The sequence below is a fragment of the Archocentrus centrarchus genome, chromosome 24 (genome assembly GCF_007364275.1).
Source record: "Archocentrus centrarchus isolate MPI-CPG fArcCen1 chromosome 24, fArcCen1, whole genome shotgun sequence".
NCBI classification, from domain to species: domain Eukaryota; kingdom Metazoa; phylum Chordata; class Actinopteri; order Cichliformes; family Cichlidae; genus Archocentrus; species Archocentrus centrarchus.
In genome coordinates, this window is record NC_044369.1 from 22,645,028 (window position 1) to 22,661,403 (window position 16,376).

The 16,376-nt window shown below is 42.4% G+C and overlaps 1 protein-coding gene across 2 annotated transcripts in view; it reads left to right on the forward strand.

Moving 5' to 3' along the window:
* klhl29 (kelch like family member 29) overlaps positions 1–16,376 on the forward strand; it is a 242,224-nt gene that overhangs the window by 120,466 nt on the left and 105,382 nt on the right. For both annotated transcript variants that reach the window (XM_030722205.1, XM_030722206.1), the window contains exons 4-5: positions 2,352–2,499; positions 6,218–6,748. In XM_030722205.1, coding sequence (XP_030578065.1) covers positions 2,352–2,499; positions 6,218–6,748 — 679 coding nt within the window. The remainder of the gene's footprint in view (positions 1–2,351; positions 2,500–6,217; positions 6,749–16,376) is intronic.

The following is a 16,376-nucleotide window of genomic DNA, read 5'->3' on the forward strand; positions in this document are numbered from 1 at the left end:
AAACACACAATGGTTTGGCACGACTGTAGAATTATTTATCTGGCTTCCCTCCTCTTCTCCAGCATGGTTTTTGTCAAGTCAGAGGAAACCATCTGCTGCCCGGTGATAATGGGTGGCCAGGGAGGAGGGGACTGGAAATAGGGAGAGCAAATAAAATTGAGAGAAAATGGCAGGCGCTGTCCCAGAACCTACAGTACCTTCCTGCCTGCCTGCAGCAAGTCTGCCATCTTAATAAACATCCCCTCTGATATCTCCTGGTGTGTGTGTGTGTGTGTGTGTGTGCGTGCGCGCGCTTGTATTTCCACCTGCTGTGTGTGCATACACATCTGTGTTTTCACCGTCTATGTGTCTGCGTGTGTGTATTTCCTATCTAACCTTGATCATTTTGAAGTCAGGATTGTTCCCGTGTCTAGCTGATGTGCTGTCAATGTGATGGCGCTGACTAAAAACCTTTTTTTGCCCCCTATCTCTTACCTGGTACACTAAAACTGTGACAGATGGATTGCTTTTCAGTAGAAAAGATCTTCCTGTTCTGTTTTGGGGTTTTTTGTTGTTGTTGTTGTTGTTTTCCTTCTGTTTTGGATAAGTGGGCAGAGGTCTTAATGAGAGAGTGTCATGCGTCAGGTGCATGGCTAAAAGAACATGAGAGTCAATACTGCTAGTTAATGAGGAGTTGCCTGTATAGAGGGGAAAGTAAAGCATGGCTGGAGAGGAATACAGTAAAACACACAGAGCAGAGGAGGGAAAATGCTCATTAAAATAAATAGTGGACCATAGAAAGCAACTCCTCACCTTGAAAATGGTCAGAATTCTCCCTCCCAGAGTCTCCAGGGCGTTCAGATGAAATTGAGCGCTTAGGGCATCCTCTGAGTAAACCGTTTCAGTTTTCTCTTGTCTGAAGTCGACAGGTTGAGATGGACAAAAAGACCTGACAGCCTGTCTCCCCCTAAACCCACCTCTATTCTCTCACTCCATCACGCTGTTTTCTATTTTGCCTTGAGATGTTTCCTCTCGCTGTTTTTTTTTTTTTCCTTCTTCTCCTTCACCCAAACACATATGAACTGTCAGATAACTTTCAGTATAGATTTATCAAGTAAGTGACACTCATTGAACCTGTCTGCTATTGTGGAGCTGTTTATTAGACAGCAGATGGTGGCACTGCATCAATACAATGTAATATCTCGGTGTTAAAGGTCCCGGAAAGCTGCGATAAATCCATATTCAAGCAAAGAGGGACATTTTTCCAGGAATGGGATTGATCCAGTATGTAAAGCTGCACATTAATTCACTGCCAGGCGAATTGTTTGGATTGCAGTTTTGTCTCTGTGCGGTCAGTCCGCGCTCTGCCGGGCTTTGTCGACACAGCTGTTGGAATGCATGATGGCGTGCTTGATGAAGTGGACGCCGGGTCAGGGGGGGATAATGGAATTGAGGGATGGAGAAAGAGGGATGGAGGGATCAGCCGGGCCACGGGAGGGGCCTGGTGACCAGGTCTTTTCTATTAACTCAGGAGGCTGGCTGGCGTGTGCAGGGGAATAAGGCTTGGCTCTGCCCTCTCCCTGTCTGGTTGTTAGACTGTGCGTCCAAAACTGGAGATAGGGGAGGCGAATATTGCTCAGAGGTCCAGTGGTGATTGACCCTGTGTTTTCATCAGCCTGCGCCTGCCTGATAACATTTCTTACTGCCCTATGAGAGCAAAATATTACAGACGTGGGTGCAAAGAAATGCTCGGGGAACTCTTAGTTTGGTTTGGTGAAGTTTGATTCGCCCACCCAAAGCACACATCGCAAGCTAGCGTTTCATTTTCTTTTTTGAAATTGCATTTTTCTTGCGTCTCGTCCCGGTGAAAAGATTTCGCTTTATTGAATCTATTTGTCATATTTTGGTTCACAATTTTATTATCTTGCATGAATGAGCAAAATGTTAATAATTCAACACAGAATGAAATAAACAAAATCTCTAGGGGAGAACTTAAATGGAGCCCACACCAGAAAGTTAATTGTTATTGGTATACAAGAAGATAAACACTGCTAAGATTCTTGAGGCCCTGAACAGGATTTTTTCCTTCCTTTCCTTTTATATATATATATAAAAAATATACTGTAATCATCACTCACTCAGTGTTAATTATACACCACTCTCCATCATCATGGCTCACTTCAAGACCTTAAAGGACAGCTGAGATTGCTGTCATTTGTTGCCTTTTCTCTTCAAACCATAAAGAAACATTCAGGTGCCTTTTATAAAAACAAGCTGCTCAGTGTAGGATGCAACATATTTTTCCTTTATTTATTTTTTTGTCCTCATATGATGCCCTGATCGGCAGTGTTGTTTTTGTCACCGTGCTTTAGGTCTCTGGACTGTCTCCTGGAGACAGCCAGGCCCCGGGACTGCTGCTGGCTCCTGGGGTGAGGTGGGGACAGACTCCTATAAACCAGCTCACACCGTGGGACACAGATGAGCCCCCTGCTAAGCAACATCGAGATGCCGAGCCCACCGGTAATGAATCACACATGCAGCATTCACAAACACACACACATATGTAATGGGGATGGAGCCAATGAGAGAAAGGTACATGCACAAATAGTGTTTTTTTTTTTGTTGTTGTTGTTTTTTTTTAATGAATATTTATTTCACACATACAGTGTATTTAAAATAAATGAGTCCAGTGGGTATTTGTGCTATGCTTACTTGTGCTGAAGTGACAAAAATATGAGACGAGAGAGCGGGGAAACTGAAAAGGAGCAGCACAGCCTGATCCAAATACGGGGTAATTTTTTTCAATTAGGTTCTTCTTTTCACCTTAGCTGGCTTGCCGCGTTGGTCTAATACAACATAATTTGCGCCTTTGTGTTCCTGTTGGACGTGCAATATTTTAGGCTGTTTGCATGACCTGGAGGAGGAGTTTTAACTAGTCCAGCTACATGCTGTGCTCCGTACTCATCCTGTGTGTCACACGGTAGAAATAGAGTGCTATCAAAGGGACAGTTGACCTCATAATCAAATGTATATATTGTTCCCTCTGGGCTCTAGAGCTGTTTATCCGTCCACTTTCTTTTGGTGTTAGTCAGTTTTGAAGATATCTCCCCTTGAGATGTTTGCCGTCTTTGGAATAGAACGGAACTAAATGGCATATGATGCTGGAAGCAACAAAAATATATATGCAGCAGTGTCTCTTTCCAGAAATCATGACAGGTTTACTCCACGGAGGAACTATTTTCTTTTCTACCAACTTACAGCCTCCAACCATTGAACTGTGGAGATGGGAGCATGCATCTCCACTCGATGAGAAGCCTGTGCTGATGAGAGTGGGATGGGATGTAAACATTTAACTAGCTGCATGTTAAATTATGTCATTTACAATGTTTATGGTTAAACCACAAACCCATATTATATATAAGTGTTCACAGTTAACATAATAATTGTTACTCATCTATTTTTTAGGATATTAACAGGATTGCCACACTTTTGTCCACTTTGACTTGAATAAAAAATAATGCTTCAACAGACACAAATTCATATCCTGTGTTCTCTGTGCATCCCTAAAATGAGCTTAGAGAGTTGTACATTATATGTGTGCACGCAGCAGGATGCATACACACACGCACACACTTGTGCTTCACCTCAATACGGTTCTGGCCAGTTACACTAGCATCCAATGCTAATAAGGCATCTTGACTTGCCTTGCCCTACATAAATACGTACTTGCCTCTGCAGTATGCTTACTTCACATACACAGTCATGCATAATGTACATTCATAAACATTAACTTTACATAAACCAGCTTAATTAGGCATATAATTATAGAAATGTCATCTTGTATCAGAAATATGGGGGAGAAAAACTGCTCCCTCACCCAGATTCCAGACTCCCACCACCCTCCTTTGCCTTCATTTTATTGCCCTTGTTAATGTTACGATATCACTAACTGAGGCTGATTTAGTCTCAATCAAACTGATATAGCAAAACTCCGAAAGTCCTCCAAATGATCTCCACCAGGTTTAATTTAGATGTCGACCTTATTCTATTCACGCCACTGTAAAACGTGCATGGAGCAGCAGTGGCACTGCAGTGCAGTGCGCGGAGCTGACAATAACGAGTTAAGCCAATGTTGAAGTTTTTTACTCCTATTGTAATGAACTCACCCAGAATGGCTCTGCCCTAGAGCTGTTAATTTCCTTCCATTGCTCTGCTTGGCCTGCGCTTCCTGCTCATCACAAATGTGTCTCATTTAAGAATAATACCGGCACAGAGCGTATTCCAGTGGAAATTCTGGCCCGACAGATCCAGATCACAAACAGATGTGACTCTGCGGTAGCTAAGTATCATGTTCAAAAACATGTTTCAACCCCTGCTGCTGCCTGTTCAGTTCCCCTCCTAATTATAATTTGCACGGTCTGTGGATTAATTATTAAACAGTTGATCAGTTATTCGAGGAATGTTTCTTAAGCAGGAGCCTTCTTACTGTAGAAGGATGCAGCTGTAATAGGGACAGTGTGGAGCGCTGCGCCTCGTCGCAAGGTTTCACTCCCCCCACCACCACCACTACCCTTCACATTCCCGACACAGCAGCTCCCACACCCACACCACAGCTTGGAGCGAAGCGTTAGGAGAGTGAGATGTCACCAGCCCAGCACACTGTCGCATATGACGCTCCCAATTCAAGCATAGTGTTGCATATTGATTCACGTGCGCGCGCTATTCCAAACTGTGACTGGCGTTTGCAACGAAGCCAGCTCCTCTCCACACTTCACTGAACTGTGTTGCCAGAGAGTTCTCTGCCAACTGTGCCAGAATTAATCAACGGTTTCTTTCAACAGAAACTTCACTGTTCTGTCTGTTAAAGAAAGTTTGTCTTTGAAAAAAAAAAGAAGTTTTGTTTCAACTTTCACTTCTTTGTACAAAAATAGTATTTTTTTTTTTTTTTTGTCTGTTTTGGATCCCATTTTCCACTCAAGCAAATTGCGGCGCAAATAAATAAATAAGTGGAGTTCAGCGGTTAAATCTGAGGAATAAGACAGCAATCAAAGACGCAGGATGCATTTAATATTGATGCAGTTTCTCCATTTTACTAAACCTTGCAGGCAAGACCTATAAATTGTTGGGTCGTGATAATGAAACTCTTTTTGTGTAATTTATCAAATATTTTTCCTTGTAAAAAGACTAAGGAAAAGTCAACATGGAACTGGAGGGCAGATATGAAATGTATGTTAAATTCTAATCAACTCTATTGCTCCCTTTTAAAACCTTGAAACTTCATAGCATGCCCGAACCATTATAGCAATGCGTTTGATTACAATCCTTTATCAAGATGGGCTTCAAAAGAGGGGAAATGAAAAATGCAGCGTTGGTGCCGATTAGCTCAACGATGTGAGCCGTGAACTGAACTGACCTCTCCTCTAGGGGCTTCTATTCCAGCCCTCTTCATTCTTTTATTCTCACTGTCTGTCTTTATCTCTCTTTCACTCTCCATCCATCTCTGCCCGGACTGTTATATCAGCAGGGCTAGTACCATGAATAATGTGGGCTTCTTTTTTTGTTCGGCTTTTTGCATGCTGTCATTTAGCCTTTGGCCCTTTAGTAGAGCGGTAGTCTATTTTTGGAGCTCGGGCCACGGCAGGAGGAGCCAGAGATGAAGGAGTTGGAGTGGATGAGGGAGGGAGGGAGACGGCATTTAGGTCCAATATGGCCTTCCCAGCACATCCACAGCATCTAACGCCTCAGGGTAGAGAAATGATTGGCTCTGAGTGTCTGGGTAAACACAGACTCCTGCACAGATAATGTTGCCAAATGCTGAATGCAACGAACATGTATGCCTTCATGTTCAGGAAACTATTTGTTCATCTTGTAGCAAAATAAAGCTCTTAATCTTATTACGATGTTGACTTTGGGTGCTGATCTGTACATCCCTTCAAATATTTTGTGTTTTATATTAAGTCTCAATTCAAAAACAAACTTGGACTGAAGTGGAGCGGCACACTGACAGTTGTGGTGTGGTAAGGAACACAATTCAAGCTGGAGCCTGTCTTCTCATGCTGCTTTCTGCCTCTATTTGATCATGTAATATCAGAATTAAAATTAGCACCCTTCTCTTGCTTTCAGCTTTGTACAGCTTACCTAAATAGCGCTACAGCATAGAAATAATTTGTCTTGTCTTTGTCATGGTGTTAAGAAGTTTAAACTTGATAAATAATTGTTTTTGTCTCTTCCCCCTCAGGGCCAACCTGGCCTGGACCAGTGGCGGCGGTGAGCCAGCCCAGTCTCCTGTCCCACACCTACGCCCTCCCTCAGCCACCTTCTTTTAACCACAGTGTGACTGTGCAGTCACCCATCATAGGAGTAACCCCATCCATTCAGACGACAGTGCCCCCGCAACACCCCCTCATGACTGCCCACTTCCAGCTGACGTCACAGTCGACCCAGCAGCCGCCCTCTATGGTGCTGAGCATGCCCAGCCAGCCTCCGTACCCCTCAGCCCAGCCAACAGTCACACCATCCGCCCTCACTGCCCAAGCCAACCCAGTGGTTCATCCAAACGCTCACAGCATGATTGGCAACGGCCACTTAACCTCTCACCCCAGCCTCATCCAGCCCCCCACCCTGCCTCTCACCAACGGACAAGCAGCGGCGGCAGCAGCACATGGCCAGCAAGCGGCTGCAGACAATCAGGACGGTCCCAACGGGCTGCAAATGCTGCGGACAGTTGGGAGCGGGAAGTACGAGTTCAGCGACCCTGGACATCCCAAAGGTAAGCAAAGACACCCTCAGCTGCAGCAAGCTGCAAGGAAGGCTTTTTCTTTTTTCCTTTTTCTAAATAGTCACTTTCTAAAACTTTGAAAGAGCACTTCGAAGCAGATTTGTTTGGTCACTCAGAAGTGAATCCAAGCTAGGAAGGTGTTTGGTATTAAATTGGTGTGCTCTCAGCTCTCTGTTCCGTGTGACCTCCCGTTGTTGTGGGGTGGTGCTGGAATGAAACGCCTAGGCCTCTGCCCTCAGTCTGTATGCCCGAGCTGTTTCGGATGCCAGCAGTCATAAACAAGGCTGCAAACACTCGAGCGAGGGCTGTTAAAATACGACTTGCAACCAGAGCCAGTTCACTTCAAAGCTGATCCAAGGTCACAGGGAAACGGGTATGCACCTAAAGCAGCAGAGAGACAGGTGCTTCAAAAAAGCTGCAAAACACCCCGTGGTGTATTCTTTGGAAACAAGAACATATTACACGGGATCTCAAACTGCTGTAAAACACTGACATCTGTAGTTTTGCGCTCTGCATTTGGTTCTAAGTGTATCAGGTTAATCTTTCCGCTGCTCCAAGCTGCAAGTGCATAAGAGTCCTGCTAAACACGAGGCAGGAAGAGCTTTCAGTCGCTGCCCTCACATCTCCCTAGAAATCTTTTGAAGCCTTGTTGACTTGCGCTGCGTTTGTGAAGGTGCTTCGCAGCTCCAGCTCATGCCTGAGACTGCAAGCAATAAATTGGTGTTTGCTTTAACCTTGGAGTTTATGACGCAGGGCGCCAGAAACAGATGTTCGCAATTCCCCGACCAATTTTCACATTTAATGAAGCTTTTAATTTAGGTTTAGATTGTTTTCTTTTTCCTGACTCATTTTGATCAATAAAATGTGTGCAAATGAACTTGTAGATTGCAAAAAAGCAATTATTTTGGGGGGCTGCTCGTGATACATCGAAATGAGACTGCAGGTAGAATTGGAAATGGATAATTAGATGGGCTCGTTTGCTTGGTCCGGTCTCTGTCGAATAAGAGCTTTTTAGCTTCTGCCGTGTTGAATAGACTGTCTCGATTCATTAAACATTCACATGTCAAAATGTACTCTTCTAACAGGCCAAAGAAGCTTCATTTTTTGCAATTATAGTGTTCATACTGATCAGTTTTACAGGGGAAGAAATGTGCTGTAGGACTTTTTTAAAATTCAGCTGTGTAAACACGGTTGGTGTGATTCATGAAATGATAAAGTTACTGTAATATATTCAGTTTGTGTGGTTCCAATTTTGTCAGCTCCTCTATTTCAAAGACAAAAGGGAAACATCCCAGTGTCAATTCGTAGACATCATACACTTTAAATCCTGCGCGGGCCTCTGTGAAGGTCAGACTGTAAATTGAGGCACTTGAATCTCACATCTCCTCAAGCATTTCGTCTGCTTTTTTTTTTTTTTTTTTTCCCGGTTACTGCTCGGCACTGAATAGATATTAGTAAGCATGTCATTGTGGTAATGTCACAAGGACAGTGGAAATAGGTAAAATGTTGAGCACCAGTAAATTAGCGGCTGTGACGTCTCTTCACCAGACCTCTCCGCTGACGAGGACACTTCACTTCGCTTCTGTAATCACAACAACGCCATCCCGACCACTCAGCGTGCCCACTGCGGCTGTTCTGGCTTTTTGATTATCTCTATCTGCCACTTCCCACCTCCCTTTTCGCTTCCCTCCCTTCTTTCAGCGTGCTCAAGAAGTCTCAAATTCCAGCCACTCACAGGTTTTATGCTTTTCATCAATTAACGCTACATATTAGCGTGGCAAGGACACCCACTGTCCTGCTGTAGTGGCATACTGTTAAAATATGGAGGGAAAACTCTTGTGACCTCCATTCTGGCTTTCTTCTGTCGCAATTATCGAGGACCTGCTGTTGGCATTTTCCGCTTAGGCAGAACACAAAATAGTAAATGAAGTAGTTTGTGGGAATAAAGGAAAGCAGCTTCAGGTTGGTATTCAGCAGCTCTCTAATGGCTGAGGAAAGGATAAGAGTCTTGTGTGTAGCTATCAATTTCTGCCCTGATTCCAGGGAAGGAAGTGGTAGTTATTACACACATTTCCTTTTCCAGAAAAGCTGGGATGCTGTGTGAAAATGCAGTCATTTGCAAACCATTTAAACTCTATATGTAAATGAAAACAGTAGAATATAAATATTCTTTTCATCTATGCTGGGACAGTGAATTATTGTGCATGCAGTGCTGGACATATTGAAGAAAAAAAACTCTGTGCTTTAACATTTGATATGCAAATTATTACACTGCAGGTTTATTTAGATTTCAAAAAGCATCCCAGTGTTTTTTGGAATTTTTTTTTTTTTTCTACTGCAAATGTCAAAACATTCACTCAGACTAAAATGAAATAATGTCATGTTCCCGAATATACACACAGTCTTTATTTTTTTCTTAAAAATATGAATATTTATGAATTATTTGTGAAGGTTTCTCATATAAATATTTTAGCAAAGGAATCATAAATGGGGTTTCCAGACTTAAAGATGTACTACTGTCATACAAGCAAATGCATGCGTTAACCTGGAGAATATGTCCATTGTGATATTACGAAAATAAGCGTTTGTCTGTGGTCAGATCCTTGGCTAGGCGTCTTACGTCTGCAGATTTTTTTTATTTATTTTTTTAGATGAAATATTGAACACCCGGTTGAAATACTAAAGCCACTACTTAAAAGACTACGTTGCTCTATTTTAAAGAAGTTTAAGCCCCCAGACACAATGCTGGTAAGCACTGATGTGCAGAAAAGGTTTTGTGGCTTTTTGATGGCAAAGGCCTGGATTGTGGAGGAGCTGACAGAGCTCTTCCTCCTTAATCCAGCTTCACAACAGGCCTTGTTGTGTGTGTGTGTGTGTGTGCCTGTGTGCATGTGTGTAGATACACATGTGCCCAACTTCTTGGGTGTGACTGCGTGTATGTTTTGTCAGATGTCAGCCTCACAGCCTTAAAGCCAAACACTAGTGACAGAAATCACACTCTGTGTTTGATTTGGCTTTGCTTTCAAAGCAAGCAATTTGTCTTCGCTCTGCATCAGCGGGCACATCAACAACTGTCTTTCCCTCTCTGCTTCTCTGTGTGTCTGTCTACGCATTTGTCTGCATTTCTGTTTACAGTATATGGTCTATGTGGACATGACGTATGTGTGTGTTCTCATGTGTGTGTGTGTGTGTGTGTGTGTGTGTGTTTGTGTGAAGATTCACACAGAGCAGCATGAAGGGAGCTTTAACTTCATCACCTACTGAGGTATGCCAGTCACCGGGGTTGTGATCTGCCTACCTGGTTTCTCCATCCACAGCAGGGCTTTTTCATAATACCTGCCTGCCATAGCGTACAAATCAAACTTCACACCTTCTTGCCAGTTGTTAATTTCCTTCACACCGCCCTCTCCTTGCTTATTTTTTTTGTCTCCTCTTTGTTTCCCTCAAGTGTGGATTGTATCGGAAGAATCGCGCACAGCTTCTCCGCTTAAATAAATCTATCAACATCTGTATCTTTGAGCCTCAGCAGTCACAACTGTAAGGAAATTTTCCAAAATGCAGGAATCCGGAGTGACTGAAATGAAATGAGGGGAAAAAAACACACACACGCAAATAAAATTGGTACATGGGAGGAGGTGGAAGAGATGGCTACACAGAGGGAGAGAGAGAGAGCGAGCATGAGGGAGATGCTGAGAGTGGAGTCAGTGTGTGTCTATTGACCAAGTCATTAAAATCGATGGCTGCCCTGATGAATATCAGCCTGGAAAAGCTAGTGCAGAGCTCAGCAGGGATGAACTCACTCGCTGCAAATGTGATTGAGCACCATTTAGAGGCAGCTCGTGACTTAAAAAAAAAAAAAAAAAAAGACAGATTAATATCAAAAGGAAGCTGTTGAGTCCTATATTTGAGCCCAGTTTTAGAAGATGCTTCTGTTACCCATGACGACCATGCTGTGTTTTTTGTAATTTGTTTTTTTTTTTTTTTTTCTAGCTTAACAAATGCTGAGAGTTGCTGTTGTGTTGTGTTGCAGTCACACAGCACACTGTCACACTTGGAGAAATGCTATTATTGTGGGTAAATGCCTAATGATAATGAGCCCACGAAGCACAGTTGCCACATGTGTTGGAGGCTTCAGCAGAGATTGAAGTTTGGGCTCACAGACAGAGCTCGCCGAGCGCGTCCTGCAGCTTCTCGCCTCTTTTGCGATGTCAAACGTCATTTTAACCCTTCCTTTCCACCTTATCATCCTTTACGTGCACTCAGGCACAGGAGATTGTAACACAAACGGCTATAAGTCAGACTCCTCCACCGTCTCACACAATCGGCAGAACCCGGCCTCCTCTCTGCCCAGGAAGTTCATCTTCCAGTCAGCTCACATCAACCGTAATCTGGGGACCTAGCCGCTCTGGAACTGCTAGTGAATGCAATTAAGATGTCTTGTTGAGTTAAGATCAGAGTTTTACTTTGCTACAGCACGATTGGCCCAGCCTCACAACCAGGGCAGACCCATCTTTCCTCTCGTGTGACCATTTCATCTCCCTTATCTGCTTTATTCATACCGCGGGCTCACTAAGATTTTAATTACGTGTTCACCTTTGTTTACTTTTGGCCTGAGCATATTGGCACTGCAGCGTTACTGTCCACTTGCATATTGGTTCTCTGGCACATTATTGCTGCAATATTGCCATTAAGTAAGGACGTTATAGATCACCAAATTAGCGAGATAGCGACTGTTTACAGATCCAGTTTATGTACGCTGCTGCTGTTTATTCAAAGGAGATGAGTCCCTTGTTTTCTTTAGGACTTCCCAGATCTTCTCAAAGGTTACATTAGAGCTGACATCCCGTTTTGTTGGTTGGTTTAACTTTTACTGTTTTATGTCTGTGGACTAAAACGATTGCCTCTCACATCTGTCTCCAGTAGCTACATTTCTCCAGTAGGCTTTCAGTATTTGCAGTGATGCATAAATATTTATTTTGATTCAACCGCCAGAATGTACTCCTAGCACGACAGGCCGCTCAAACCAGTTATTAAAAACACAGCCAGTTTGTGATAGCCGCACTGAGACCATTAATCATAGCAAGCACATTAATTAAACCCACCCCTCTCCTTTCTCTCCCTCTTTTCTCCGCCTCAATCTCCCTTTCACTTGCAGAGGTTGTTTACTACATCCTCGCCTGAAATTATGCAAAAAGTCCGACTTTCTCTGAGACGAACATATTGTAAGAGTCGTAGGGTTTTCTTTAAGATTTAATTTCCAATTTGCTGACTCAGATCAGCAGTAGCAAATTAATTAAAATCACTGTGGTGGTGTTGTGCTGAGCGATTATCTTAAAGCTATCCACATCAGGATTAGCTACAGCAGAACTTGGGTTATTATGATTCCAAAACAGGCTTAGCTTGTGGATTTCAAAGTGTGTGTGTGTGTTTTTTTTTTTCACCCTCTCTTTTTTATTGCATTCCTTAAGTTGAGGTAGCTCTACTAAAAACTGGATTCAGAAGAGCTAGAAATATTCCAAATTATTAATGAGATAGGAAATTATTACAATCACTCTAGACACAGTATGTGCAGGTACTTCTCTTTAAAAAGAAATACATGCAATACTGTAGTGATATGCTTAAAATTAACCTTGGCACATAGGTCCATATGGGGCCTTAATGATATTGACTCAAACATCTCATTTTAGAACGGCAGGGGACTTCTGGAGACCACTCCTCGTGTGCCTAGCAGCAACCTGACACTGTCTCTTTAACTTTGCTAAGGATGGCATCCATTGAGCTGTCTATCTGTTTCTAGTACAGCTCCGGCTCTCAGGAGAGAGCCACAAGAAGAAGGGGAGAGTAGAGGAGAGGAAACGTGAGGTAAGCAGCGGCAGTGTGTCATAAGCAGCTGGGAGCAAAGCTGCTCGCCCTCGTTCTTTCTCTCCCTCGTTATCGTATTTTAAAGGAGAGATACCCCGCCAGGATCCCCATATATTATATCCCCCCACAGTTAATATAGGGACAGTAGATAGCTCATTAAGATTGATCATTCCTCGTCCACCTACTCCATACAGAACGTAACACCAGCTTCATTAATCACGAGGATTTCAAGATAAAGCTCAGCGGCGGCTCATTCACAGGACCCGAAGCCTGACAGCCCGGCTGCTACATGCATAATCACAGGCACAGTGCAGCCAAGGAGCAGTCGCCCAGTAGAGGGGGAAACCATATCTACACTTTCCTCTTTCTTCTCAACCACCTCAGCCTCTCCCCCCCCCTTCTCTCAGCTCTATTTCCACTCCTGAGCACACCCTTCCAAGCTGTTGTCTCCCAGCATCCTCTCCGGCTCTCCCACTGTCCTAACATCCTCCTTCCCATATCTGCTTATAGCCTATGCTTTTTTTCCCTCCTTTTCTTCTCATCACTCATATCTTTTTTTTTTTCTCCCCCTCTCATCTTCTGTCTACGTGGTACCTGCCACCTGGTCTGTGCTTTTCCAACTTCTCTTCATTCTTACCCTACTCCATTTATGTGCAAGTTCTTTAATGGCCTTATTTTTATTTATTTTTTTAGCCCAGTAATGCCTCAGTTAGCAAAGTGGCAGTGGAAAATTTAAGAGGAGAAGGGATTAAAGAGGGAAGGGAGGGGGAAAAAAAAGCTCAGTAAGCCCAGATTGCTCATTTGCCTCTGACAGCTGGACTGAGTGTCACATGGCTGTTTTCATCTGAAACGCCCAATCAAACTGTCTCTTTCGCCTTATTAGCGTAACAAAAAGTTTTGCCTGTCCTCACAGCCTCAGATGGCTGCTTCAGAGTTTTAAGCACTTTATATTTTACTTGAAATCTTTATGGATCTTCATATAAATCATCCGCTACTGCTTGAAGTTAGCGCACACACACACAGGCTCAAGGTGCTAAAGTTATAGAAGTGTTTGGTATTCAGATTCTGAACGGTCAGGTCACTTTAATTTTGTGCCAATAAATAAACTGAATGTTAACTGAAAGAAATTTTATTTATTTGATTCGTTATTTAAAATGAAAGGACTTCAAAAATGATACAAAATACCATTAAATGGAATGGCTGCAAAGAATGCAGCTGACGGTGTTGTATCCTTGAATCAGGAATGGTCAGTGTTGTTTTAAACTGAACCCAGATCTTGTTTTTTCTATTGACATGAAATCCTTGTGTGTGCTGCTTTTGTTTTACACTTCAACAGAAGTGAAATTATTCTTTTATTCTGCATAACTAAAAGTAACAAATACAACAACACAGATAAAAGTACAAATGTGTGGGTCGGGCATGCAGGTGAGTGTACACTCTTTTGATTATTTGCTTTCCCGTACTGTAGTTGAAGCGCTTGATGGAGAAAAAAAGTGCTTGCAGGCAGAGAGGCATAAAGTTAGCATAAATTAATGGGTGAATGGTTAGAATCCTGTGGGTAAACAAGCAGTTCAAATATGAATGTCAGATGTAAATTAATGGAAAAACACTTACAAAGTCCAAATGGAATGGATAAATGTTTAAAAGAAAAGGCTAAATAGATATTTAATGTTAAATAATTTACAGTTGAAAATTAGTTATCGGTCTATCCAGCCATCCTATCCATACACTACAGACTAGAGGGCAAAACAAGGACATGTTAGCACAGCAATATTTCCTATCAAAGGAGCCTTTTTGAGTCATTTTTAACCAAAACCAATCTGAGCTGCAAAACATTGAAGGTATAGGTAAGTAGAAAATAGTCTATCAGCATCACTGATATATGTAAATAATTAATAATCCTTATCATACAGGTGCTGGTCATAAAATTAGAATATCATGAAAAGGTTGATTTATTTCAGTATTTCCATTCAAAAAGTGAAACTTGCATATTATATGCATTCATTACACACAGACTGATATATTTCAAATGTTTTTTTTTTAATTTTGATGATTATAACTGACAACTAATGAAAACCCCAAATTCAGTATATCAGAAAATTAGAATAATACTTAAGACCAAAACAAAAAAAAAGATTTTTAGAAATGTTGGCCAACTGAAAATTGTGAACATGAAAAGTATGAGCATGTTCAACACTCAATACTTAGTTGGGGCTCCTTTTGCCTGGATTACTGCAGCAATGCGGCGTGGCATGGAGTCGATCAGTCTGTGGCACTGCTCAGGTGTTATGAGAGCCCAGGTTGCTCTGATAGTGGCCTTCAGCTTTTCTGAATTGTTGGGTCTGGCGTATCGCATTTTCCTCTTCACAATAGCCCACAGATTTTTTTATGGGGTTAAGGTCAGGCGAGTTTGCTGGCCAATTAAGAGCAGGGATACCATGGTCCTTAAAGCAGGTACTGGTAGCTTTGGCACTGTGTGCAGGTGCCAGGTCCTGTTGGAAAATGAAATCTGCATCTCCATAAAGCTGGTCAGCAGCAGGAAGCATGAAGTGCTCTAAAATGTCCTTGATCTTGGACCTCAGAAAACACAGTGGACCAACAGCAGCAGATGACATGGCACCCCATACCATCACTGACTGTGGAAACTTTACACTGGACCTCAGCCAACGTGGATTCTGTGCCTCTCCTCTCTTCCTCCAGACTCTGGGACCTTGATTTCCAAAGGAAATGCAAAATTGACTTTGATCAGAGAACATAACTTTGGAGCACTCAGCAGCAGTCCAGTCCTTTTTGTCTTTAGTCCAGGCGAAACGCTTCTGACACTGTCTCTTGTTCAAGAGTGGCTTGACACGAGGACTGCAACAGCTGAAACCCATGTCTGCATACGTCTGTGCGTGGTGGTTCTTGAAGCACTGACTCCAGTCCACTCTTTGTGAATCTCCCCCACATTTTTGAATGGGTTTTGTTTCACAATCCTCTCCAGGGTGCGGTTATCACTATTGCTTGTACACTTTTTTTTTAGCACATCTTTTCCTTCCCTTCGCCTCTCTGTTAATGTGCTTGGACACAGAGCTCTGTGAACAGCAGCCTCTTTAGCAATGACCTTTTGCTCTCCTTGTGCAAGGTCGTCTTCTGGACAACTGTCAAGTCAGCAGTCTTCCCCATGATTGTGTAGCCTACAGAACTAGACTGAGAGACCATTTAAAGCCCTTTGCAGGTGTTTTGAGTTAAGTAGCTGATTAGTGTGTGGCACCAGGGGTCTTCAATATGAAACCTTTTCACAATATTCTAATTTTCTGAGATACTGAATTTGGGGTTTTCATTAGATGTATAATCATCAAAATTAAAAGAAATAAACATTTGAAATATATCAGTCTGTGTGTAATGAATGAATATAATATACAAGTTTCACTTTTTGAATGGAAATACTGAAATAAATCAACTTTTTCATGATATTCTAATTTTATGACCAGCACCTTTATGTGACTATTCTGCAGCAGTCTGTTTATGATTATTTGGTGCTTTAACTTTGCATTTAAGAAATTAAACAAAAAAACAGTTTTTAAGTTAGAAAATTTTTACTTAAAGTCACGACAAATTACATTCATTTTAGGTTTTAGAACATGCACCAAACACGTGCATTGCCTGGATTTGTAAAGAAGCGTGACCCTCCGTTCCTCTAAGCTGCAGCATCACGCATTGAGTATTCAGGAGAGGTCTCAAACTTGAGCAGTGCCATTTACCAGCATGAAACTTT